This window comes from Sorex araneus, chromosome 1 (assembly GCF_027595985.1).
Source record: "Sorex araneus isolate mSorAra2 chromosome 1, mSorAra2.pri, whole genome shotgun sequence".
NCBI classification, from domain to species: domain Eukaryota; kingdom Metazoa; phylum Chordata; class Mammalia; order Eulipotyphla; family Soricidae; genus Sorex; species Sorex araneus.
In genome coordinates, this window is record NC_073302.1 from 51,872,844 (window position 1) to 51,897,605 (window position 24,762).

Consider the following 24,762-nt stretch of genomic DNA (forward strand, 5'->3'; position numbering starts at 1 on the left):
TCGTCCAGATCACCAATGGAAAAGCAGGAATATTTTAACATACTGTACCTGAGTTTCTCTTCACACAAGCGAGAGAGAAACATCCCTAAAGCCAGGCCCATGTGGATTTGCACCGCCTGAGACTCATCAGCACTTGGTTTCCCAGGTAACCTGGCCGTCAGCATGTTCAGGATTTCCTCAACCTTCTCTTTGCAAGAGATAATGAAAACGGGCACAAGGAGAGACAAAGCCGTGGCGGCAGCAGAACGGGCAATGGCACTAGCCGTGTTCTCACCAGAATAGGATTTCTAGTCAAAGAAAGAAAACAGGGGGTTGGCCTTTTGTTTAAAACATGAAAGAAGCACACCTGTCAGGAAAGAACTATATAACAATCACCGGTTCTTTTAGATCCACCCCTGCTCCCCCCAAAAAAAATCAAAATTAATTCTATTTCTGTTTGTCTACAGGTTATATTTCAATGCGTATTGAAACAACTTGCTACTCAGTGAGCAGCTAATGAACAGAAATGGAAAGGAACACGAAGTGTCCTCTTTGAGAGCAACGAAGAATTCCCTCACTAGAAAGCCTGAAACAATTTTAGGTGTTCTAAAAACCTACATGTGTACATAATGCAGAACTCAGAGAGAAGCGGTCTAAGCTTGGAGCAGCCAATGAGGCACATTATAAATGTCCAGAAAGCCAGAAGTTTTCAGGGTGAGGGGCGGGCAGTCGGGGGAGGGCTGGGGCAAGCTTAAATTCGGTTTGGAGGAATAAGTGTCAGTTTAACACAGGGATCTATTGGCAGATCTCCTAAAATTTTTGGTGGGAATGCTTCCCAGTAGATGGATTATTTCCTACAGGGGGTTAATTCCTTTTAATTAAAAAGGAAGTTGAAATCCTGAAAGCCTCTGGTTACAAAGCAATAACCAGCTATTCAAAATGAAATGGAGAGCTCTATATGGCCCTTCCTATATGTAATTATGGGAAAAGAAATGAATAACAGCCCTAATAAAATGACAGGGCAGCTGACTATGAACAGCTTCTGCAAGACTGCCATGTTAGAGCACTCCAGCAGACTCGATATACTTTTATAAATATGTCTCAAGTGGGGAAGAAAGCCTGTTTATCATTCCTCACTATTATCCACTTCAAATTTCCAGACACACTATAAAGGCTGTGTTGTCCCTTGCAGTCAAAGCACATGAAAAGGTGTTTTTAATTCTATGATTATTTGCTTTCTAAGCCTTAGTACTTTAAGGATAAAAATCAAACGTGTGCTAAGGTATTCTTTGAGTTAATATAACACTATTGTAACAGCACTATTACTCAAAATGCCCCAGTTGCCAGGTCACTGAAATAAAGGAAGTGACTTCTGAAAACAAATTTTGAAAAAGTATAATAATGCAAAAATCACAAAGGTAAGGGGCAACCCCAAGCTAGCTAGTAAAGAGATTATTTTTATTGGTTTGCAAGAACTAAGCAGCATTATTAGAAATCTCATGCAATATCCTGTCCTGGTGAATATCTGAGCCAGATAACTATTGCAAAGATTTTCATATAAACTCTATGTGTTTGTTAAATCCAAGTTAAAGAAATTAGAAAACTTCTGACAGGAAACAAATCATTATAAAGGAACTACGTCTCTGAACAAAATCTCCCTTCTAATTTAATTTGACATTATTGACTAAGTTATGTATTTTTGTCCTGCAGCAAAGTAAAAAATTAGTTTTAGATCTTAAGCCCCAGATGAATACATACCAGGTCTTCCCAATGGCAGGAGGGCAGAGACATACAAAATGTTGTGCTGAGAAAGTCTAAGGCAATGGAGTTTCAGGCTAAATTCATGATCTTAGCAACAGTTCAAGACCTGTGCTATATTTTTATTCAAATCAACTATAATCCTCTGCCACTCAGCTGACTGTCCCATGATCACCATAATTCCCTAAGCAATGGACAGTGATATGGTAGAACCAAAACAATTCCAAGTGAATACAGAAATAAAGCACGTACGGCAGGCAATAAATGAAAAACAAAACCCAAACAAATGTTTTCAAAATGTTTCAAAATCTTACATAAGCATGAAGAAAGATTATGATTAAGTAACAGGTGCATTTTAAAAATGATCAACAACATTAGTTAGCATACAGAGTATTTCTATTTTCAAAACACTGTTTTCCTAGACTTGTTTTGATTTTTATTATCTGCTAGAGAGTTGGCACAACATTGTGCTTTAGCTTTATTTTACATGTAAGGAAAAGTAAGATATGGTAAAGTATGTATCAGGACAACAATTATAGAACTAACAAGGGGTAAAGCTAAGACTACATTCACTGGCATTATATTGTTCACTTTTTTGGATTTTATTCATAAGAAAACAAAGGCCCTGAGAGATCAAATAAATTGCTCATGGTCACATATCCAAATGCAACAAAACTATGACTAGAAGCTTGGAGTCCCTAATCTTCAGCCAATGTTTATTTTACAACTGCAGCTCTTGATGGTGACTGAGTGTTGAATAAATCAGAAAGCATTTAAAGTACTGATATCTAAATAATTAAATCAGAAGTGGGGCCTACATATCATCATTTCATATATAGAATACATATACCTACATATAAAGTCCCTGCATAATTCTAATATACAGCTAAATCTGAAATCCAGACACCACGATATTAACATTTCCCAAAGTGGGCAAAACCACCCCTTGGGGAAGAGTGCTGGAAAAATCTAGTAGGGATGGTAGTAACCTCAGGTACAACTGGGTAACTGGAGTACACTTTCTGTCCATGCTCTTAATGAAGGTAAATTTTCAGTGTGGTACTGAGTGGATCACCCCCTCACTCCGCCTCACAAGTGGCATTAGGTTCAGTAAGTTTGGGAGCCTCCGTATCATATCCCAGATTCACATGACCCTTTGAATGGAATGTCAGCACTTGAATTTACCAGTCTTTTGTGGCTGTGGCTATGATTGTTGTTGTTTTGGGGCCATACTGATGGTGCTCAGGGCTTACTCCTGGCTCTGTGCTCAGGGATCACTCCTGGCAGTGCTCAGGGGACTATAAGGGATGCCAGGACCAAACCCAGGCTGGCTGCATGTAAGGCAAACACCCTTTGAGTGGTACTATCTCTCCAGCCCCAAGCCAATCATTTTTAATTGCTCATACTTACATAATAAAACCAGGAGAAAAGTTGTCCTCGGGGTTGGTAATGGCTATCCACGATGACCAGGAGCGTATCAAATACCATAGAAACCCACTCTTTCATTGAAAGGAAATTAGGTTGAACCTGCAGATGAAGAATAACATGAAATGCTAATGAAAAAAAGTAAAAACTTCAGCATTATTCCTAGACTTCAGGTATAAGCCCCTCTTGTGTTAAAGAATGAAAAGCTACTGTCAAAAATAAACTGTCTGCCAGTACTGCATAACATGGAGAGGTATTTGACAAATACATCACCTTGCCTGTGTCAACAGGATTAAGCTTTTCCTTTCATATAAAAGGTAGATGAGGTGAGAGAATAAGGGATGCTTAAGTAACCCATATGAGAGTTCTCCAGAAAATAAATACGGAGTTTAAAAAGAAACAGACAGCAACCCTAAATTTCTTATTTCTATGACTCATGAATTTGACAGACACACAAAAATAAAATAAAAAAGAAGCCTGCAAAACTTTGGTTACTATCTCTACATTTTTTATTACTATTACCATTATTTTTCATTCAAGAATCAAAACAATATGTACTTCTTAATCAGATATGAACAACAAGCCAGGGAGATAGTACAAGGGTTAAGGTGCTACCCTTTACATACAGCTGACCTAGTTTGTTCTCTGGCACTAAATATGATCCCCTGAACATGGCCAGGAATGATTTCTGACCACAGAGCCCAGAATAATCCTTAACATCACTAGGTAGTTTCAACCTTTATCCCTCAAATGTTTTATAGTAAGTAATGGTCATAAAAAACATCCATAAAAACACTTGTGGCAACATTCAGGTGGGACAAACTATAAAAAGATCAGATATGGAGAGAAAGGGATTCACCTTCACTGTTGGTGGGAATGCCAATTGGTCCACCCTTTTTGTAAAACTATATGGGTATTCCTCAAAAAGCTAGAAATTGAACTTCCATAGGGCCCAGCGATTACTTCTGGGAATATACCCCGGGGCCCCAAAACACACAGAAATGCCACTTGCATGTCTATATTTATTGTAGCACTACTCCAATAGCCAGAATCTGGAAACAACCTGAGTGCCCAAGAACAGATGACTGGTTAAAGAAACTATGGTATATCAATACAATGGAATACTATATAGCTGTTAAGAAAATGAAATTGTGAAACTCGCTTATAACTGAATGGACATGGAGAGTATATGCTGAGTGAAATCACTCAGATGCAGAGAGACAGACATAGAATGATTGCACTCATTTGTGGGACATAAAAAAATGAGACTAATACATAAGAACAGTAGAAACTGGGCCAAGAGGACTAAGAACTGTGTGTTAAAAGTAGGTAAAGGAACCAACATGATAACACCTCAGTGTCTATATTGTAAACCATAATGCCCAAAAGGAGAGGCGGGAGAAAGAAGGAAAGTGCCTGCCATAGAGGCAGGCTAGGACGTTGGAGGTGGCAGGAGTGAAACTGGGGACACTGGTGGTGAGAAATGTACACTGGTTGGAGGGATGGATGTTGGAACATTGTATGACTGAAACCTGATCATGAACAGCTTTGTAACTTTATCTCATAGTGATTCAATGAAAAAAAAAAAGTTAACAGTTTTAAAATAAATAAATAAATGAAAAGATTAGAAAAATCTCCTAGACTCAGTGAAACCTTAGGTGATTACCAGAAGGAAAAGGGGGTGGTAGGAGGAATAGGTAGAGCTTTTTGTGTGCGGGTGATGACAGTGTAACTTTGGTGGTGAGTATTGTGCATCCTACATAAATAATAGGGATATATACCCTGAAATTCTATAACACTGTAAACTCATGGCAAATCATTTTCAAAAATCAGAGGGCTGCAGGGGTGGGTGGGTGGAGGGATCAATGGAGAGTTGAGGACATCTTTGGAATTAATTCCATGAATAAAACACGGTTTTCTTAAGATATTTCATTGCTGGGTCTGGGATGTGGCTTGGTGACAATGTGTGAAGCCTAGGTCTGACCCTTGGTACCACACACATACTAAAAATAATCTTCTATTGGTGGTCAGATGCAGATTTGAATGAAGGTTTGAAAACAAATTTTAATCATATAATGACATCTTGAGTTTGCACTAACAGTCAAGACCAGGTCATTAAAAATTAAATCAAAACCCCATATTGGGGCTTCATGAATTCTCAATATTTTACATACTCCAGGTTACAGGGGAGAATAAAAGAAGAATCAGAGAGGCTAGAATGGGGCTGGAGTGAGTACAAAATGGAGGGCATTTGCCTTGCACACTCTAGCATCCCATATGGTCCTCCAAGCACCACCAGGAATAATTCCTAAGTGCAGAGTCCAGAGTAAGCACTGAGCATCGCTGGGTGTGACCCAAAAGGCAAGAGGCTAGAATTTTAACTCGACCTCCAAGTATAATGAAGGAAAATTAACTTTAATTGCCTGTATAGTTGGTAATTTGACATAAATACCAAAATAAAGAGATCCTAAAAAGGCAAGATAACTTTTGGAGTGATATATCTACTTAGCATTTTCCTCTGCTAAAATATCCTAATGCTGAGTCTCATTCCCCTAACCCTGAAAGAGCCTCCAATTCGGCATCGTTGGGAAGGACAAGTAGAGAGAGGCTTCTAAAATCTCAAGGCTAGGATGAATGGAGATGTTACTGAAACCGCTTGAGAAATTTGATGACCAATGGGATGATGATGATGATGATGATGATGATGATTATGATGATGATGATGAAAATATCCTAGGGTTCTAGGAAATGTTTCCTCTTCTAAGAGTGCTCATCTTTCCCCTTCAGAGTTAAAAATAACACATTGGACTTCCAGCTGGCTCTTCCAGCTGGGTCTGTGTTCATTGACATTTCTGACAGTGCTCGAGGGATGATATGTGGTGCTGGGGATTGAATCCAAGTAGGATACTTTATGAAATTATCTCTCAGCCTCTTTATCTTCTCTACATGTAATATATATTTATATATAGTATATATACACACACCCATTCTCTTGTTTACTAGAATCACCTCCCCTTGGGGTATTCCCTCCTCCACTATTATAAACTTGGTTAAATATTCAATCAAGCTACCTATCCTACCCTGACACGGTGTGGGTCTGAGATTCACAGGACTCAGAATTTCCCTCTCTCTCTCTCTCTCTCTCTCTCTCTCTCTCCCTCTCTCTCTCTCCCTCTCTCTCTCTCTCTCTCCCCCTCTCCCTCTCTCTCTCTCTCTCTCCCCCTCTCCCTCTCTCTCTCTCTCTCTCTCTCTCTCTCTCTCTCCCCCTCTCCCTCTCTCTCTCTCTCTCTCTCTCTCTCTCTCTCTCTCTCTCTCTCTCTCTGGGGTATAGGGGAGAAGGGGTTGCTCACATCAGGTGGTGCTCAGGCAGGGGCTATTTCATTCCTGGCTCTGTCCTCAGGGGTTATTCCTATTGCTACTCAGGAGACAATATGCATTGTCAGAGATCAAACCAGGGCTGGCTGCATGCAAGGCAAGTGCCTTACTTGCTGTACCACCTGCCCCAGGACTCTGAATCTTAAATGAGTAGTAACTCAAGGACAGTAAATAACCAGTGTGGATCCAAGTTAATTGAGGTATTGAGATGCTCTGCCGAGATGGTTCAATTTCACTTCAACTTACCTGTACCCAAAAACTTTACCTTCAATTATATGGGCTTTCAGACATCACATTTGGGGGGTGGGGGGGAGAGTTATTGGGTAGCACCCAGTGGAGCTCAGGGCTTACTCCTGGGCTCTGCACTCAGGAATCACTCTTGGTGGGGCTCGAGATCATATGTGGTGCCAGGGATCAAACTCCCACTTCTTTAGATTGTTTGTTGGTTTTTTATTTTAATGAGTAAGTGTCTTTGCTTGCAACAACAACAACAAAAGCCCACCATGGGAAAAGTACAGATGGCTCAGATGAGAGTCTATGGAGACAGAGGGAGGCTAAATTTAAAAAAAAAAACAAAAAACCCCAAAAACATCCAGATTTTGCAGCAAGAAGGGATGAAATATATTCTGATGTTGACCACAATGGTTACTAGTGCAGAATGCTTACTACCAGTAAGTCATAGTGCTTTAGATACTCTAAGTAATTCAGTCCTTACTATAATCATAATTGGTAAATATTCTTATGCCATTTTATAGATGGAAAGAACAGACTAAAGTAAAGGGTTATTTAAAAAAATGCCAAAGAGCAAGTTAAGTGTAAGCATTAAGCTATAAGAATGGAGAGATCACTCAATGAACTGGAGAACGTGCATCGCACACAGCAGGCCTGGGTTTTATCCCTTCAACTACAGATGGTCCCTTAAATACTACCAGGAGTTATCCCCAAGCACAGAGTTGGGAATAGCTCCTGAGCACTGCCAGGTGTGGCCCAAGGAGCAAAAACAAACAAGAGAGATTTAACTATAATTCTTCAACTCCAAGACCTTTAATTCCCCCCCCACACACACACTTTGCAATAGTGCTTCCAGATAATAACTATCAGATAATGGTACTGAAGAGAAAAATAAATTCCTGCCTTTTATTTTGACGGATATGAATTATCTGAAAAAATACATTGGAAATGAACATTGGCCAGCTCGCCACATGTTTAATTAAGAAATAAATGCCTTGTAAAAATGAATAGGCACTTTGTCAATGACATCTACAATTAAAATGCAGAGTACAATATTTTTCTGTCAGTAAAAACTGCTTATTTATCACTTTTTTGACAGCACTGCTCACTTTTAGTAAGCCTAGTTAACCTCTTCAGATTGGTTACCATTGATGGAATCACAAAAAAGACAACCCCCGTTGCTTAAAATTGGTACCTGCAAATAGAAATGACCACTTAACTGTGACGGGGAAAGCAAAACAGAGAAGCCACAGAGGAAAGTCAGGAAGACACTGAGGCTCACAGCACAAAGGCCCACAGATTCGCAGAGCCTGGTGCAGCAGTCACACGCTCAGCGCCTAACTTCAGGACCACACCACCTAAAAGCCAGGCTGAAAGAGACAGCCTCACTTTCCAAACAGCCCACAACCAAAGCCCAGCTGATTCACATCACCCTTAACTCACCTCCAGGACCCCCTCAGACTCTGAGAGGCTGGCTTCGTGTCTGGAGACCACCACAGCAAGGCTGCTTAGGGCTAACAATGCATTGCCTTTGACCACTGGGCTCTCCCTGTTTAAAAAGAAAAAAAAAAATTCCAAGACAGGATTTGGGGGCATTAGCCAGGAGAAGAGAAGGCGCTATTATAAAGAGGGCAGATGAGGTCAGAAAGCACTTTCATTCCTTCAGAGAGCCTCATGAACGCAGGTCTGTTTATTTCCCGCTGCCAAAAGCTTCTTTCCTTCTTTTGGTTCAAGGGCTGATTTTTAACTCTTGCAAATAGCTTGGTCATGATGCTTTCTTGGTAACTTGAAAACACAAAGCTCACATATCTGAGTTCTTGGTGCCTTAAGTTATGATCTCATTTTTTCTGACACTACATTTTCTATCTTGTCTGTCATCTTTGGCCAATTCAAATTTTCCTATATATTTTAAAAACACAGCCAAGGATGGATCTACAAACAAACTCAGATGAAGAGATTGGTCTCTGGCTTTTCTAAGGCACTGGAGTGCAGCTTCTAGTACCTCGCTAGCAATCTGAAACACTGGGAGTCTCCTCAGCCAGTCATTTCCCTCCCCTTCTTTTCCCTTTCAACACCAGACCCACAGTTGGTTTGTAATATACTGAGAGAGAAAGGGAGAGAGAGGGTGGGAGAGAGGGAGAGAGAGACAGAGAGAGAGACAGAGAGAGACAGAGAGACAGAGAGGGAGGCTTGTTTTCATATTTTGGATGGAATTTCCCCATTTATATCATTCACACAGTAGTTTTATAATATTAGAAACAGGATAATAACAGAAATATTAGGAAATGACTTCTGCATTTTGTATCAATTAAACTCTTTTCATAATAATAAAATCACCAGTTGCTAATGCACATTTTTTTAAAAACCAGTTCATAATTCTAAGGATGATCTGACAAAATAAAATCCCAATTGGAACACTGATGAACTGCTCTTGGATTGCCAGCTCTGGCACAACAGAACTTAGCCAACAGTGCAGCCAAGCCATCAAATAATGCAGTTCTTGGTTAGTCCTATGGCTAATGAGTTGCTATAAAAAGAGAATGTTTTCTAAACCTGGACTTGAAGGCTGGAGAGATAGTACAGAGGGTAAAGCGCTTGCCTTGCATGTGGCTGGCCTAGGTTCGATCCCTGGAACTATATGTGGTCTCACTAACTTCTCTAGTAGTGGTCCCTGAGTGCAGAGCCAGGAATGTGCCTTAAGCACAGCTAGGTGTGACCCCAAAATCCAATCAAACCAAACCAAACCTGGTCTTGAAAACTAAACCAGTACTAAGTGTGTGCATCCAAGAACCATTCCCTGCTTACCCTGCCATTACAGGGATAGAACAGCTATGCGGGATGAGGCATGCCTCTCATCTTGCTCTCTATGCAAGCTCTCTAGTCCAAGGGCTAGTCACCACCAAGAATGTGAGTCAGTAGGTATCAGAAAGTTAGGGCACATTAAGGAGTCATGCATCTTTGCTATCCTTCAGCAAGAATTAGACTTAGAACTTATCATTATCAGATTCCTTCATCCGTTTTTTTACTTTTGTTTTCTTTTCTCTCTACCTTAGGGTGCAGAAGCTCAGTGAGGCCTGACATATGGCCATTTGGTTCACACGCCTTAATTTGTTCCTCTAAGAGGCCTGCCCTCAGTGAATGAGACAGTAAGTATTCATACTGAGACTGGAAGGGGGTCAGAAAGATGAGATATGAAAGATGAGATATGAAAGATAAGATCAAGATAGGTGACTTCAACTTGGTTTTGCTAGTTTTATAGTGAAAATTATTGAACACTTATACAACTTCTCATACTACAATGTTAAAAACAAAAAAAACAACAAAAACCCCCAAACCAAACCCGAAACAAGACAAGATTTTTGGCTCTAGCCAAAACACAATTTAACAAAGACAAAGTTAAGGGACTGGAGAGATAGCTCAATGGGCTGAGCATAAGTTTTGCATGCAGAAGGCCTGTGTTTGATCCCCTGCACCACATGGTCTCCTATGTACCACAGGGAGTGATACCTGAGCACTACCAGATATGGTCTGCAAAAAAAAAAAAAAAAAAAGAAATATTTTATTTCAAGTAGCTCTTTCCCTTAGTTAAGAACATTCTGAACCCTGACTATGTATGAGTCCATAAAGTTAAATTAAAAATACAGTTTTACCTGAGTGCCCTAGAACAGATGACTGGTTGAAGAAACTTTGGTACATCTATACAATGGAATACTATGCAGCTGTTAGAAAAAATGAGGTCATGAACTTTGCATATAAGTGGATCAGCATGGAAAGTATCATGCTAAGTGAAATGAGTCAGAAAGATTGCACTCATCTGTGGAATATAGGATAACAGAGTAGGAGACTAACACCAAAGAATAGTAGAAATAAGTACCAGGAGGTTGACTCCATGGCTTGGAAGCTGGCCTCACATTCTGGAGAGAGGGCCACTCAGATAGAAAAGGGAACACCAGTAAAATGTGGTTGGAAGCCATGTGGGGGAAGGGTGATGCATGCTGAATGTAGACTAGAGACTGAACACAATGGCCACTCAACACCTTTATTGCAAATCACAACACCTAATTAGAGAGAGAGAACAAAAGGGAATACCCTGCCACAGTGGCAAGGTGGGGTGGGGGGAGATGCAATTGAGGGGGTGGAAGGGATGCTGGGTTTATTTGTGGTGGAGAATGGGCGCTGGTGAAGGAATGGGTTCTTGAACTTTGTATGAGGGAAACATGAGCACAAAAATGTATATATCTGTAACTGTACCCTCACGGTGATTCACTAATTAAAAAATAAATGAAAAAAAAAGAGAAAAAAATAGTTTTAAATTCTCACTGATGCAGAGATCTCAAATTTTGGCCCTTTCTTTTCATCACCTTGAGGAAAAGCTTAGATTGTCACCATAAGTCAGGTGGCAAAATATTTTAAAACAAGAACATAAGACAAGGATGACATATGAAGTATGTTTTTAATCCTGAAACTCTGAAAAGGTTTTAAAACATTACCCACAATAAATTATGTTGTTTTCTTAAAAACATTCCACTGGTCATGGCATTTCTGAGCATATATTATTCTTGAAAAATAGAGGAGAATGTACTTAGAGTCACTAGTAATTAGATCTTTGGTTTCAGACCAAATCCATATTTAGACATTAATCTCTGAACAGAAAAAACGAGTCCACTGTTCACATAATATGTGCCTAGGCTGAGCAATAAATTTCACAAAGGTATCATGACCCGCTCTTGATCATCCTTTGTTTCCCTATGATCCTAGAGCATTAACTTGGAGAGAGAAGATACTCAGTACAGATAGTTTAAAAAACAGAGAGAGAGAGAGAGAGAGAGAGAGAGAGAGAGAGAGAGAGAGAGAGAGAGAGAGAGAGAGAGAGAGAAAGGTGAAGCTGTTCAGGTGAAAATCTGTAATCATTCAGCAAAAAAAACCCACAAAACTTATAGTGTTGATCAAATAACTATCCCCTACTAGCCAAGCAGTAGAGGCTAATTTGCATAATAACATGTCAGCATCAGTTGCAGTATTTATCCAGGCAACTCCAGTGACATTTTAATTAAATTGTCCTTTGAAACAAACTGGTGCCATTAACCTAATTAAAAAAGCACAAGGAAGGATGAGCTATAATGATGCTTTCTTAGGGACAAAGTATTACATTACATATTAGTAAAGTGACCCAACCCTACAGGGAGTTTTATCTTCAGTTTTAAATCTATTTCATTAGCAACAATAAAAATAAACTTAAATCAATCATCAGGTTCTATCTGCATTCCTATTCTCCTTTAGCCCTTTCCTTGATGCTTTTACATAGAGCAAGGTTATGACTGTTTTTTTACTTCTTCTTCCACAGAACTTGCAGTTCTGAACAAAACAAACCTTACACAGGACAAAATGAGCCCATGGCAGCTATGGTCCAAGAAGCAGAAGCGTAAGCTAGCAGGAGGTTGTGGTGAGGTCCTCACAGCATTGGAGGAAGCAAACAGAGAACTGCAGAGCAATTTTTGTCTCCTGCTCTATCCTATTCTCTAGACCTTAAATATCTCCCATTCATTTGCTGTCATTTCTAGAATTGTCAGGATTGCTTTTATGGGATAAGGTCTATAAAATACTCTAAGATTACTGATGGAAAGGTAACTGCAAGAACATGAATTATTTTCCATCATACTGTTGAGAACATGAACACGCTCTCTTTATGTGTTAGTCACGAAAGGATGCTTTGCAAATCTGATGATTAAAGTCTTGCTGATATAAAAATTTAGAATGGAAAATGCAAAAGACACTAGAGAGGAAAAAAATATAGTTTTTCTTACTAGAAAGGTTTCTTCAGCATTCAAGCATCTTGCTGCAAATGTTGGAACACTATTTTTAACTGAATATAAGCAGGTTGTATAATAGAGCCAACTAGGAAAGGTAAAGGTCAAAGGTTGTCCTCCACAATCCAGCACCTCTTCCTCTACAATATGCAACTGAATGCTCTCCCACTGGGTCTGCAATTCACCAAACTAGATAAGCAGACACAAATGAATCCCTATGGAAGCCTCTCTGTACTTTAGTATTCATTTTGTCAACAGATATGTCAACAGACAGTTTTCCAGTGCCTCCCACAGAACTAAATGCAGGGGAGGATTACCACTTTTCTTTACTTTATTCAGAAGACACGGGGCTGAGCAATGAGCATGTGCTGAGATCAGACTTCACACTTAAATGCCTTTTAAGAAATTACTGGTGGAAAGTCTCCCACCCGCCTGCCTGCCCTCCTTCCCTCCCTCCCTCCCTCCCTGGAAACCTACTTAATTATAGAACTTCTGGAACATAATAAGGGTAAATTATCCTGGAATTAAATATTTCTTGATACAATGGACTTTGGATACATGTGAAATTCTGTGGGTCACAACATATCTGTATTATCTGGTGGAGAAGAAGGACAGTCAGACAGGAATGGCAGCAGCTCAAGGTGCTGATAGAAGGGAGGAGTGTGTAGAACTGATGAGTCTGCATGTCAGCAAAGGAACCTAGAGAGATCATCTAAACAAATTCATAATACACTAGTTTTCTTAATGACAGCTAAATGATAAAGTTTCAAGGTAGTAATAATACTCAAAGCTATTTTTGTTAATCTGTAAGAATATGGCTACATGAATAAGAGTATGACTGAAATTACCATTTGACTGGACTTTCACTTTTTGTAAGTTAAAAAGTCCAATTTTTAGATCTTGTATTCAATAACACAAAGGGAATGAAAGCAAAATACTATTTCAAGATACTTGTTGGCTTGAAGATGATATTTAATAATCCATTTAGAGAACTCAAATTATTCATATTTGGGGGGCCAGAGCAATTGTACAGTGGGTAGGGCATTTGCCTTGCACATGGCCGACCAGGGTTCAATCCCCAGCATCCCATATGGCCCCTAAGCATCGCCAGGAGTAATTCCTGAGCATCGATGAGTGTGGCCCAAAAACCAAAAACCAAAACCAAAACAAAACACCAACCAACCCAATAAACTAAACCCAAAAATTCATATTAGCAAGGTTCACCCTTTCCCCCTGCCCCCCCCCACACATACATATACACACACCCCCACCACAACCATGGCTACAACCACAAGGGAACTATATTCTAACTCTTTAAATAAAAGTCTTTGGCTCTAAGGCAAAGCACCGAACATTTTTCAGGTACAAACAGAGGCACAACCTTGAGAATTTTTGCGGTAAAAAGTTCTATCTGTGCTGGGTCCTCTGTATGTGTGTGTGCTGGGTCCACAAAGAAACACATATTATAGGGGATGCACAACAGATTAAAAATGTTTGTTTAAATTTTTGTTAAAATTTGGTTAAGGCCCCTTACAAGCCTTAAAATTGTGGAAAAATTTCCTTTCAATGAAGAAATTGTGTACATGAGAAAAAAATTTAGAGAAAACTTTTGGTAACAGAATAAATGTATCTTACTTTGCAGCTGCCTTAGTGATCTCATCAGTCAACATGTCCCGGACCCTGCAATAAAGATGGGAAATAAGTATGAGAGTATAGTTAGAGCAAGAAATCAATCACTGTGCTTAGCATCAGCTAATGAGAACCTCTTGGCAATAACTCCAAGTTTTTTTTTGTTTTGGAGGGGTGGCAGGGAGCTCAAATCTGGTAGTGCTCAAGAGTTATTCCTGGCTCTGAACTCAGAGATCACTCCTGGCAGGGTTCAGGGGACCACATGCAGTTCTGGGAATCAAACTGAGGTTGGCTACATGCAAGGCAAGGGCCCTACCCAATGTGCTATGGTTCTGGCCCATGACTCCAGATCTGAAAACTCTATATGGGGAATTTTAGTGTGGAATGAAAGAACTGTACTTATGGCTTTTGATTCTGAGAAAGCAGCATTATTCACTGTTTGGCTTAGCAGAGTTGAAGAAGGAAGTAGGAGGAGTAGGTGAAGGGTGTTTGGGCAGTGGTATGCAGGTGCCATCTCTTAAACTGAGTGGTAAGCATACCGTGTTTGATTTATAAAATCATCTGTTGTGAACTCACTATTTGGCTCCCTCAAAAAATTGTTCTGCTGATTTAATGTACTGTAGTTGGTGGTGGCATCTTCAGGAGTTCATGGAATGGAGTCATGGAATTATGGGATTGAGATTAGTGCCCATATGAAAAATAACAGAGAACTTGCTTTTGCTTTCTCTGTCCTCTGCCATGTAAAAAGATTGCATCTGCCACCAGGAAACGGGCCCTCATCAGCACCAAATCTCCTGTCACTTTGGTCCTTGATTCCTGGCCTTCTGGCCTCCAGAGTCCTGAGAAGTTTTTATTCTTTAAGTTAGGAACTTTCAATATTTTATATCTATGAACCTGTATCAGTCCACAGATCAGTGTTGAAAACCACTGATTTAAACCACCTGGCCTATGGTATTTTTGTTACTAGCCTGAACTAAGATAATTTTGCTTTTTTTTGTAGAACTCACTAAAGCATCAATGAACTATTTCCAAATTGTAGGAAATGAAGGAATCACTATGTATGTATATACTATGATAAAATTTATACTGAAGCTGAAAGAAAATAATACTCTTGTGAACTTAAAGAAAAGTATTCAAATGTTTAAAGAATACATTTTAAAAAATATTAGAGTCTTGAGATACAAAATAATCAAAGGGCCAATTTTACATCTCAAAGAGCTATCAGACATTTTTATCTTGAGTTACAGAGAGTCAAAGTTTTATAAATAGTATAAAAACTGCAAACATAGGCTTAATTTGCAATCATAAATATTTATATCTGAAATATAATAAAATCTTAGCCATTCAGCATTCTCTGAGAATGAGCCAACTTTTTGTAGTTACAAATTGTATTTATATTCCATTTGTCAATCAACTTATCTTAAAATATGTTGTCTGATAGTAGTCTGCCTAAAGAGAGTAACAGTAATTCAATTATTTATTAGTATTGAATATTTACAAATGATAACCTGCCTGTGTGTGCAGTGCACATAGTGGCTCATCCACTGTGGGGTGCTGTCTGCCAACCACCGGATGACTGGGACTCGGCACAGGTGTTCGACCTGGCACAGACCCTTCGTGATAGGGTCCTGCTCTGCCAGCTGCTCAACAACCTCTGGGTGCACTCTGTCAACCTCAAGATCAACCTGAGGCCGCAGATGTCCCAGGTGCTGCTCAGACATGCATTCAGGTGCGTGTTTGTCAGTGTGCAGATCATTATAATATGCCAGTTGACCAACAGCTTACATCCAGTAGACTGGGAACACCTGTAAAGGCGATTAGGGGCCACCCCAAAAGCCTCCGTCCCTCTCAGAGAGCCCAGAAAGCTACCAAGAGTATCCCACCTGCATGGCGGAGCTTGGCAAGCTACCTGTGGCATACTTGATATGCCAAAAACAGTAACAACGATGGTCCTCATCCCCTGATCCTGAAAGAGCCCCCAATACGTCATTGGGCTACACTAGCACGCAACAGGGACGAATGGAGACGTTACTGGCATCCGCTTGAGCAAATCGATGAAAAAACAGGATGACAGTGATGAGTGATGATGGTGAACCTGCTTGTACTTCCATGTGGGTTCAACCCTTACTTACACTTGTGGATAGTTTCTTTCTCTAACCACTTTCCTTCTCTCTTCGGCACCACTAACTTTTCCATCTCTACTTGTATTCCAGGTGTTATATCTACCACTTAAAGAAGAAAAAGTTCATGGGCTATTGCCTCATTTCAATACTTCTCATACATCAGAACTCATTTTAAATCAGTAGTCAGACTCGGTATGCCCTGTTATCTCCATCAATTCTATCTATATCATTCTATAATATGCCTTTTATCCTTACAAGGCCATGAAAATAGCTCCTGACTGGGTCACCAGTGACATTAAAGAGGCGAACATTAATGTTAATTCTTGGTCTCCAGATCTAGCATGTTTCCAAGAATCTTTGACACAAGCCTATGCTCCTTTCCCCTGGCTTTTAAGATTTCATTCTATTTTGTTAATCTTCCTACATCACACCACTAATTTTCTTTCTCCTTCTTCACTTCTAAACACTGAAATGTCCCAAAGGTCAGTCAACTGGCTTTTAATCCTTATTTACTTCTTAGGTGATCTTATCTAGCATTATGATTTTAAATACAGTCAACATGCAGTCATATTTCAGATGTAAATATTTATGACTGCAAATTGGGCAGGAAAGATGCTTAGTATGTCAGACTCCCAGGTTCTATCCCTGTCACCACATGGTCCTCTGTGTACAGAGCTAGGAGTAGTTTCTGTGTACTTGGGGATTTGACTCCCAAACCCAAACCCCCCAAATCCTACAAAAATATGTTGATGGTTACCAGATGTTTATTTCTAGCACAGATCTACCCAAATTCTAAGCATATCTAGTTAAGATCTATTTGATTTCACCACTGGACGTCTTATTTAGACTTATTTATTCTCTTATTTAGTCTCTCAATCTTAGCAAGTTCTAAGAATGATTTTATCCTACATAGAACCGTTTGCCCCAGTATAGTAAGGGAACTTCATATTTTTATTTATTTTGCTTTTTATGTCACACCCAGCGATGCTCAGAGGTTACTCCTGGTTCTGCACTCAGAAACTACTCCTGGTGGTGCTGGGGGACTATATGGGATGCCGGGGATTGAAACTGGGTTGGGCACATGCAAGGCAAATGCCCTACCCGCCGTACTATCGCTCCAGCCCCAGAACTTCATATTTTTAACTAAAGTCAAAATCTTGACTTCAGTCTTCTCTCATATCCTTCATTTTCTCTTTTTGTATTTCAGTTAATTATTTGGGTGAGGTGGGGGAGCGGGGGGTTGGTTCTGGGCCACACCAATGGTGTTCAGGGCTTATTCTTTGCTCTGTGCTATGGGACTGTTTCTGGCATAGCTCAGGGAACCACATGGGGTGCTAGGGATAGAACCCTGATTGACTGTGTGCAAGGCAAGTGCCCTCCCTGCAGTTCATTATCTCAAGGCCCCTACTTTCTCTGACTTTTAAAGAGGATAACAAATATACTACTTTCATGAAATTACCATTTTCAGAAGGTAAAAATTATATGTAAAAGATAATAGCAAATATATATATACCGATTGTTATTAAAAAAAAATCCAACTCAAAAAAACCTTTGGAGATTTTTAGATGAAAGAAACCTGTGGCTTCAGGCAAAGCTATTTAGATCACAGGCCCTTTACTGAGATGAGGCTCCTGCAACATTAATCTGACAAGGTATTCATCCCAACCCATGTAACAGTTTAAATTGCTTTTAATGTGCCATCATTTATACATTTATAGATAATACTTTGGGAATTCACTAGGGGGTGTCTGCCAAAAAAAATTAAAGCCGTGATATGGTAAAGTTGCTCCTAATAAGGAAGATGTCTTTGGGAGGGAGAACAGGACTGTGAAAAGTATTCCTTTACTAAATGTGACTTAAGCACGTGAGGTTTGAGTAGGGAAAATAGAATTTTTCACTCACAAGCATGTAAAATAATCCTTTTTGGGGTAAAACAAGCCACTTTTACAGTGCTTTAGAAAACGACTGAAATACTAAAAGTTTGTGAGTAAATCTCTCCTTATATTTGGGAAGGGGGTGGAAAATATTCCTATGAGATCCTTGGTCTTTTACCTCAGGCTTAAAATTTAAAATCCCAAACATTAAGACCTTTAAGGTTGGCATACTACGTTCAATGTAGAGCTAGTTACAATAGCCACTGTCTGGAAACAACGTCAGTGCCAAATAACAGATGGTTAGACAAAGAAACTGGGTTTAAATATACACAATCGAATACTACTCAGTCATATATATATATATATATATATATATGAAGTCTTGCCTTTTGCTACCACAAGTATGGAACAGGGTGGGAGGCTCACATTAAGTAAAATATGTCTGAAAGAGAAAGACAAATGCCAGACAAACTCCCTCACATATGGTATATATAGACACAAAGAAAGGGAATAAACAATTTTCAATGAAAACAAACACACAGACTCTGGGAACAGAACTAAGGTAGGTGTGCGTGTGTAGGTGGTGGCGGTAGAAAGAAAGGATTGCTATGATCCTAATGTGATAACACTGTACCCCTAAAACAGAGACATTCATACTCATATAAACCCATGTTATCTCAATGAATTAAAAAAATTTAAACAGTCCCTCCTTTTTCATAGTTCATTTCTTATGATAAAGAATGCGCTGCAGGAAGCCATTTCCTCACCAGAGCCAGGCTGTGCTTTTTTTGTGCTGAATCTCTTCGGGTCCTTCTTTTCCATGTTTCAACTGCAACTCCAGTTCTCCTATTCTTCCCTGTGAGAAACACACCATCAATCAGCAGGCACGCTCTAGGGCAGAAATTATCTTAAATTTCTTTGTAAAACATGTAAATAATAGATGTATGCTTTCCCAGTTGACCTTAAGTGTTCCTGATAGCATATCAGATTATGAAAGAGGATGTGTGAGGAGAGATAATTACAACAGGGCTCGAGTATTTCAATAGTCACCAAACAAGCATATCCTGGAGAAGTTTTCTGTTTGGAAAATTTACTGCAGAGCACTTTGTTTTGGGGGCTCTGAAAACTGAAAGCAGATGTGAATTCCATAGGTCCCATTAAAAAATAAAATAAAATAAAACAGTCCCCTACAGGGGAGAAGAGTCCAGAGTAAGACGCTTGCCTTGCTTGCACACAGTAGAATCAGTTTAATCCCTGGCAGCACACACAGTCCCTCAAACACCTAGGAGGGGTCCCTGGTCGCAGAGCCCTGAGCCCTGCCAGGTGTGCACCCCCCCACCCCCCTCCCCTCCACACCCCTTAGAGAGGAGTGCTCTGTCTGTGCTTGCAGCTGAGCATTGTAACTGATAGTTCACCATGACTGGAGAGTGACAATCAGTATTATAACAGAATGATAGAAAATGGCTAGGCAAAAAATATGAAACACAAAGAGAAACATGTTAACATTTCTCCTTTTCATGTGAACTTGCCAAAAAAAATAAAGAGATAATTTTTAGCTTCTACTATATGGTAAAAATTAGCATCTCTCTAACAGCAACACCTTTAAATATTTATTATCTTTTTATTTTCTCACACTTAGGATTATTTTGAATGTGAAATAATCCTCAGATATTTTCTTTCTACTTCATCACCAATCACATTATTTTAATGTGGTTAAAATACTGGTTTATTGATGAATCCTAAATTATACAAAACTCATGATATATACTGAATTACTAACACCAAGCCATTATATTGAATTACTATCACCAAACCATTTTTTCTGAAGAGGTTGCACAGTTTACATTCTTACTTATAGTAATATAAATTCTAGTTATTCCATATTCCCCAGGAAATTTGCAATTGCTAGGCTTTTAATTTTTACTATTCTGGCTCATGTGAAATTATGCTTATCATGTGCTTTTCTTTTCTTTCTTTTTTTTTTTTTTTTTTTTTTTTTTTTGCTTTTTGGGTCACACCTGGCAATGCACAGGAGTTACTCCTTGCTCTGCACTCCGGAATTACTCCTGGCGGTGCTCAGGGGACCATATGGGATGCTGGGAATCGAACCCGGGTCGACCAAGTGCAAGGCAAATGCCCTACCCGCTGTGCTATCACTCCAGTCCCTGTGCTTTTCTTTTTTGGAGGGAGGGTGTGTCACACCCAGCGATGCTGCTCAGGAGTTACACCTGGCTCTGTTGTCATCAGGAATTATTCCCGGCGGTGCTCAGGAAACCAAATGGGATGTCTGGGATGGAACCTGCTAACCAGGGTCAGCAGTGAGCAAGACAATTGCCCTACCTGCTGTCCTACTGCACTGGCCCGCTCATGATTGATGATAATTTTAAATTTACTGTTTACAAACAGCATTAAGCATCTCTTCAAACTTAAATTTACTCTTTGTACCTAATTTTCTGTACATACACACACATTTTAATTGACTAAGAAGAAAAGAAAAGCATGTTCCTGTAGATAAAAGAAATAGAGTACAGGGCCAGGAGAAATCCCTGGGTGTGATCCCAAAATCAATAATTTTTAAAAAAGTCATCAGAACTGCAGATTTTATCTAGAGAACTGAGCTTACATGGTTGGGGGGGGAGGTTAGGGTGGGATAGGGTCAGGGTCCCTGGGACACTGCTGGAGGGAAATGGGATCTCTCTGGTGGTGGGTGTGGTGTCTGAATTACGTAAATCACAGTACCTAAATAAAATGTTTTATGAAGAGATAAACAAACAAACAAAAAACTAAAATAAATATAGATGAATCCTTTTGTTCCACAGGAGGAAAAAGAGTATGTGCCCACATCTGAGAGAGAGAAGTAACGTAACTTGAGGGATTAAATGAGGTTCTGAGGGCTGATAATCAGCACGTAAGGTGCTTGTCTTGTATGCAGTCAGTCAACCTGGGTTTGATCCCAGAACCCCATGTGGTTCCCTGACCAGGAGTGATCCCTGAGCACCACGAGGTGTGCACAGTGCAGAAACAAAACAAAACAAAACAAAACAAAACAATACAAAAAGAATAAGGGCGCTGGAGCTAGACTGCTTTAATGTATTCCATTTATGCTTATTTGCTGTGCAAATATGGGCAAATTACTTCTCTTAGCTTCAGTTTCCTTCTTTATAAAATGCAGTTAACAATTACCTCATGGTATAATAGCACAATCATAAATAATGTAAAAAGATATCTATTGAAAGGGCTGGCGAGAAAGTACAGGGGTTAAAGAGCTGGTCTGGAACACAGCTGGTCCCATTTTGTTTCATGACCCTGCATCTGGCTCTGTGAGCTCATCAGGAGCGGTCTCTTAACCAGAGAGCCTACCAGGACTAAGGACTGAATAGTGCCAGGTGTTGGTTCAAACCTCTTCTCCACCCTCATCCTGCATCCTGCCATTTTGGGGTATGCCCCCCCATATCTACTTACCAAAAAGCAGTTATCATTATCAGGTTTGATGTCAATAACAACAATAAACTCACTTCCCTTCATTATCTCCTTATGAAATAATAATTCACTAATGTTTTAATATACATACTATTCCTTTTTTCCCCCTTTTTCTTTTTTGTTTATTTTTTTATCAGGGGTCACTCCTGGCAATGCTCAGGGGCTGGGGATCAAACCTGGTTGGGTGCAACCAAGGCAAGCACCTCACCTGCTGCTGTACTATCACTCCAGCCCCTAATATGCATACTCTTCTAAAATCAAAGATTTTTCCAAATGCAGTATCTCGAGTACAGAGCTGTATGTTCTAATATTTACCTCAGATACTCTGCTACTAGCTTGTGAGCTTAGTAAAGGCAGGGACTGCTTTAACAATCTGAGGAGTCCTTATATACAGCACAACTTTTCTGAACATACTGAGAAGTGTCCATGCCTAACTGGTTCAGACACTCTGAGATCTGAAGCACTCAGATTTGATAAGCTTCTATTTTCAGCTTTCATGGTTTCTGTTAACTTCAGTAACATGAACCCACAGTTCCATGCTTTCTAAGAAAAAATTCTGACCCTTTATTTTCCTTTCTGTCTTGTGAAGATGAGATCAGAGATGATTAAACTATTAAGTTATTGATACTATTTAAAATTGATAATGGCTTCCCAGGAGAGTTTGCAAATAAAATTAACTTTATCGCCTCTATTAGTTATGCATCTTAAATTCTGGTCCTTTACTCCTCAACTATTTACTTTCTATAATGCCTATCTCAAATTAACAGAAACTGAAAAATAAAAAAGTTAAAATCTGTTTAAGAAATAAACACGCAAAAGCTAATACATGTGTAGCCTCTTGAGAAGGCTTGCAATTCCAATTTCTCCTATAGCCATGATCAATTATTTTTTTGTCAGTAAGTTTTAACTTTTCTTTCTTTTTTTCTATTTTCTCAGAGGCTCTTCCATTGTTTCCTCTTCTGTTATGTCTCCCTGATCTCTCCCACCAAGTCCATGTTAGGAGATGCTTTTAAGGATCTGCTTTGCTTCTAATTCTCTACCTAAAGGTAAAAGAGAGATCCAGAAGCCGTTAACACCATCACCTCTGTTTCTTTTTAACAGACTTGTCAATAAAGCAATGAAAACATCGTTTGGCAGAGAAAAGAATGAATATGGGCTGAAACAACCACCTCAATAGAGATTTCTGGATTGCCTTAGGGTCCTAATTAGTGTCCCGTATACTATCCCTCTTACTTAAAACACAAAACCAAAATTCAGTCTATATAACCAAGAGCTTGCCAATTACTGTGGGCAAGTTCATCTAGCTCCAACTCTGCATAATAATAAAAAAAATGCAATAGAAATACACTTACAAGCAGTCAGAGTAATTTATTAGGGGCTACAATTTCTGAGCTGCTTTTGATTTCATGTTATTTTTTTTACGTAGCTGATCAACTTTGGAAATAATTGTCTACAATCAACCTGCTTTAATTCGCTGTTGTTTGAGGTAATATTTACGATTCCAATGAGCCCTTCACACAAAAAGCTGCAGACCTTCAATGTTTCTGCATCCCACAGGGCAACAAGATGACTGTAGAAGCAACTTTACCAAAATGAACTCTGAACTGTCAATCACCATGTTTCTGCAAGGCTTAAAAAAATTTTTTTTACCAGGGAAAATATAAATATCCCTGAAGGTTAACCACTTTGGTATGCCTATAATTCAAAATCCACGTTCTTGTGGGAAAATTAGATAAGGTTGGAAGCAGACACCTAAGGAAAACCGCGAGTAGTATTCTGATCTCAAACATATTTACATCATAATCAGACTCTAGAAATAAAGTAAAATGTGCCTCTTAGCGTATCTCCAAGGCTTAATTAAATAAGACATGGCTCCTTTAAATTATCCTCTGGTTTAATACTATGAAGTATGTCTGGCACTAGAGGGACGTAATAACAAGTCCTATACAGAGGAAGCATTCTCCAGCATGGGAATTCCTTGTACAGGCAAGGAGTCTGGGGGCTGCTTAGCCACTAAAGATACCGAAAATTCTATTTAAGTGTGTGGATTCATTTTGAAAAGCTTGTAAACAATCAAATAATCAGTGGATATTTTGAATAATTGTGATAACTTTAAGGCAGTGCCTCACAAGTAACACTGAAAATCTTACAGTCCATACATTGAACTTTAAAATCACCAATTCCCAATGGAACTGGATTTCTCAAAATTTAAAATAGAAGATTTTAAATAAGTAAACAAAGATACATATTATCACCTAAACAGTAGAAAAGGCTGAACAGTTGGCCTACATTATTCACAATACTCAGCTGGCTTTTCATAACTTGATCTGTCCTTCAAAATATTAAACCAATTCAAATTATTTGCTGTTAAAATGAATAATAGTTTTAGGAGAAATGCATGGCACAGTGGAAAAGGCTTGAGGCTCAGAAGTCAGACAAATCCAAGTGAAGTTTTAGTTCTTTTCCTTCACTGATTATTGGGTTTTGCTTTTTGTTTTGTTTTATTTCCCTAGCCAACTCTGCTTCCCCATCTATAATCCCATTATTCATGGGGCTAACAGCACCGACTTCAAGGGTTTCTTTAAAGACTAATTAAAATAATACATGTTAAGTGTTGGACATGCACTTGTTATTCACTAAACAGCAGCGCTCATTGTAAAAACCAACCGCAGAGCTATTTTTAAAAATCAATTGCAAGTCATCTACATAAGTTACTATAATCCTGTTCCCTTCAGCCTTCTTTATGCTAAGAGTCAAAGAGAATTCTCAGTTCATTTCTCAGGATGAGAGTTCTTGCCTTCTCCAGGTGACTGGGCTACTCTGTACATTGTCTACTAAAAGCATCAAAGATGTTTCACCGGATTTGCTCTCGACCGTGCTGGCTCCTGCACAGTTGGGGGCTCACTATAGGAAGGGGGCACCTCATGCCCTTTGTACTCCACACCTAGGCCAGGCGCTGGCCAGTAAAACGCTGAGCTAATGTTTGGTAAAGGAAAACACCGTGAAAGAGGAGAGAAAAATGAATGTGAGAAAAGTGCAGGAGGGTTTCTCACTCTTGTTGAATAAAAGCTATAATTGGTC

At 39.3% G+C, this 24,762-nt stretch overlaps 1 protein-coding gene across 2 annotated transcripts in view; it reads right to left on the reverse strand.

Annotated features, from left to right (window-relative positions):
• Positions 1–24,762, reverse strand: part of FOCAD (focadhesin) — a 323,158-nt gene that overhangs the window by 59,952 nt on the left and 238,444 nt on the right. For both annotated transcript variants that reach the window (XM_055131110.1, XM_055131118.1), the window contains exons 23-27: positions 18,969–19,057; positions 14,211–14,255; positions 8,212–8,317; positions 3,148–3,264; positions 49–287 (exon numbers count right to left, since the gene is read on the reverse strand). In XM_055131110.1, the coding sequence (XP_054987085.1) occupies positions 49–287; positions 3,148–3,264; positions 8,212–8,317; positions 14,211–14,255; positions 18,969–19,057 (596 nt within the window). The remainder of the gene's footprint in view (positions 1–48; positions 288–3,147; positions 3,265–8,211; positions 8,318–14,210; positions 14,256–18,968; positions 19,058–24,762) is intronic.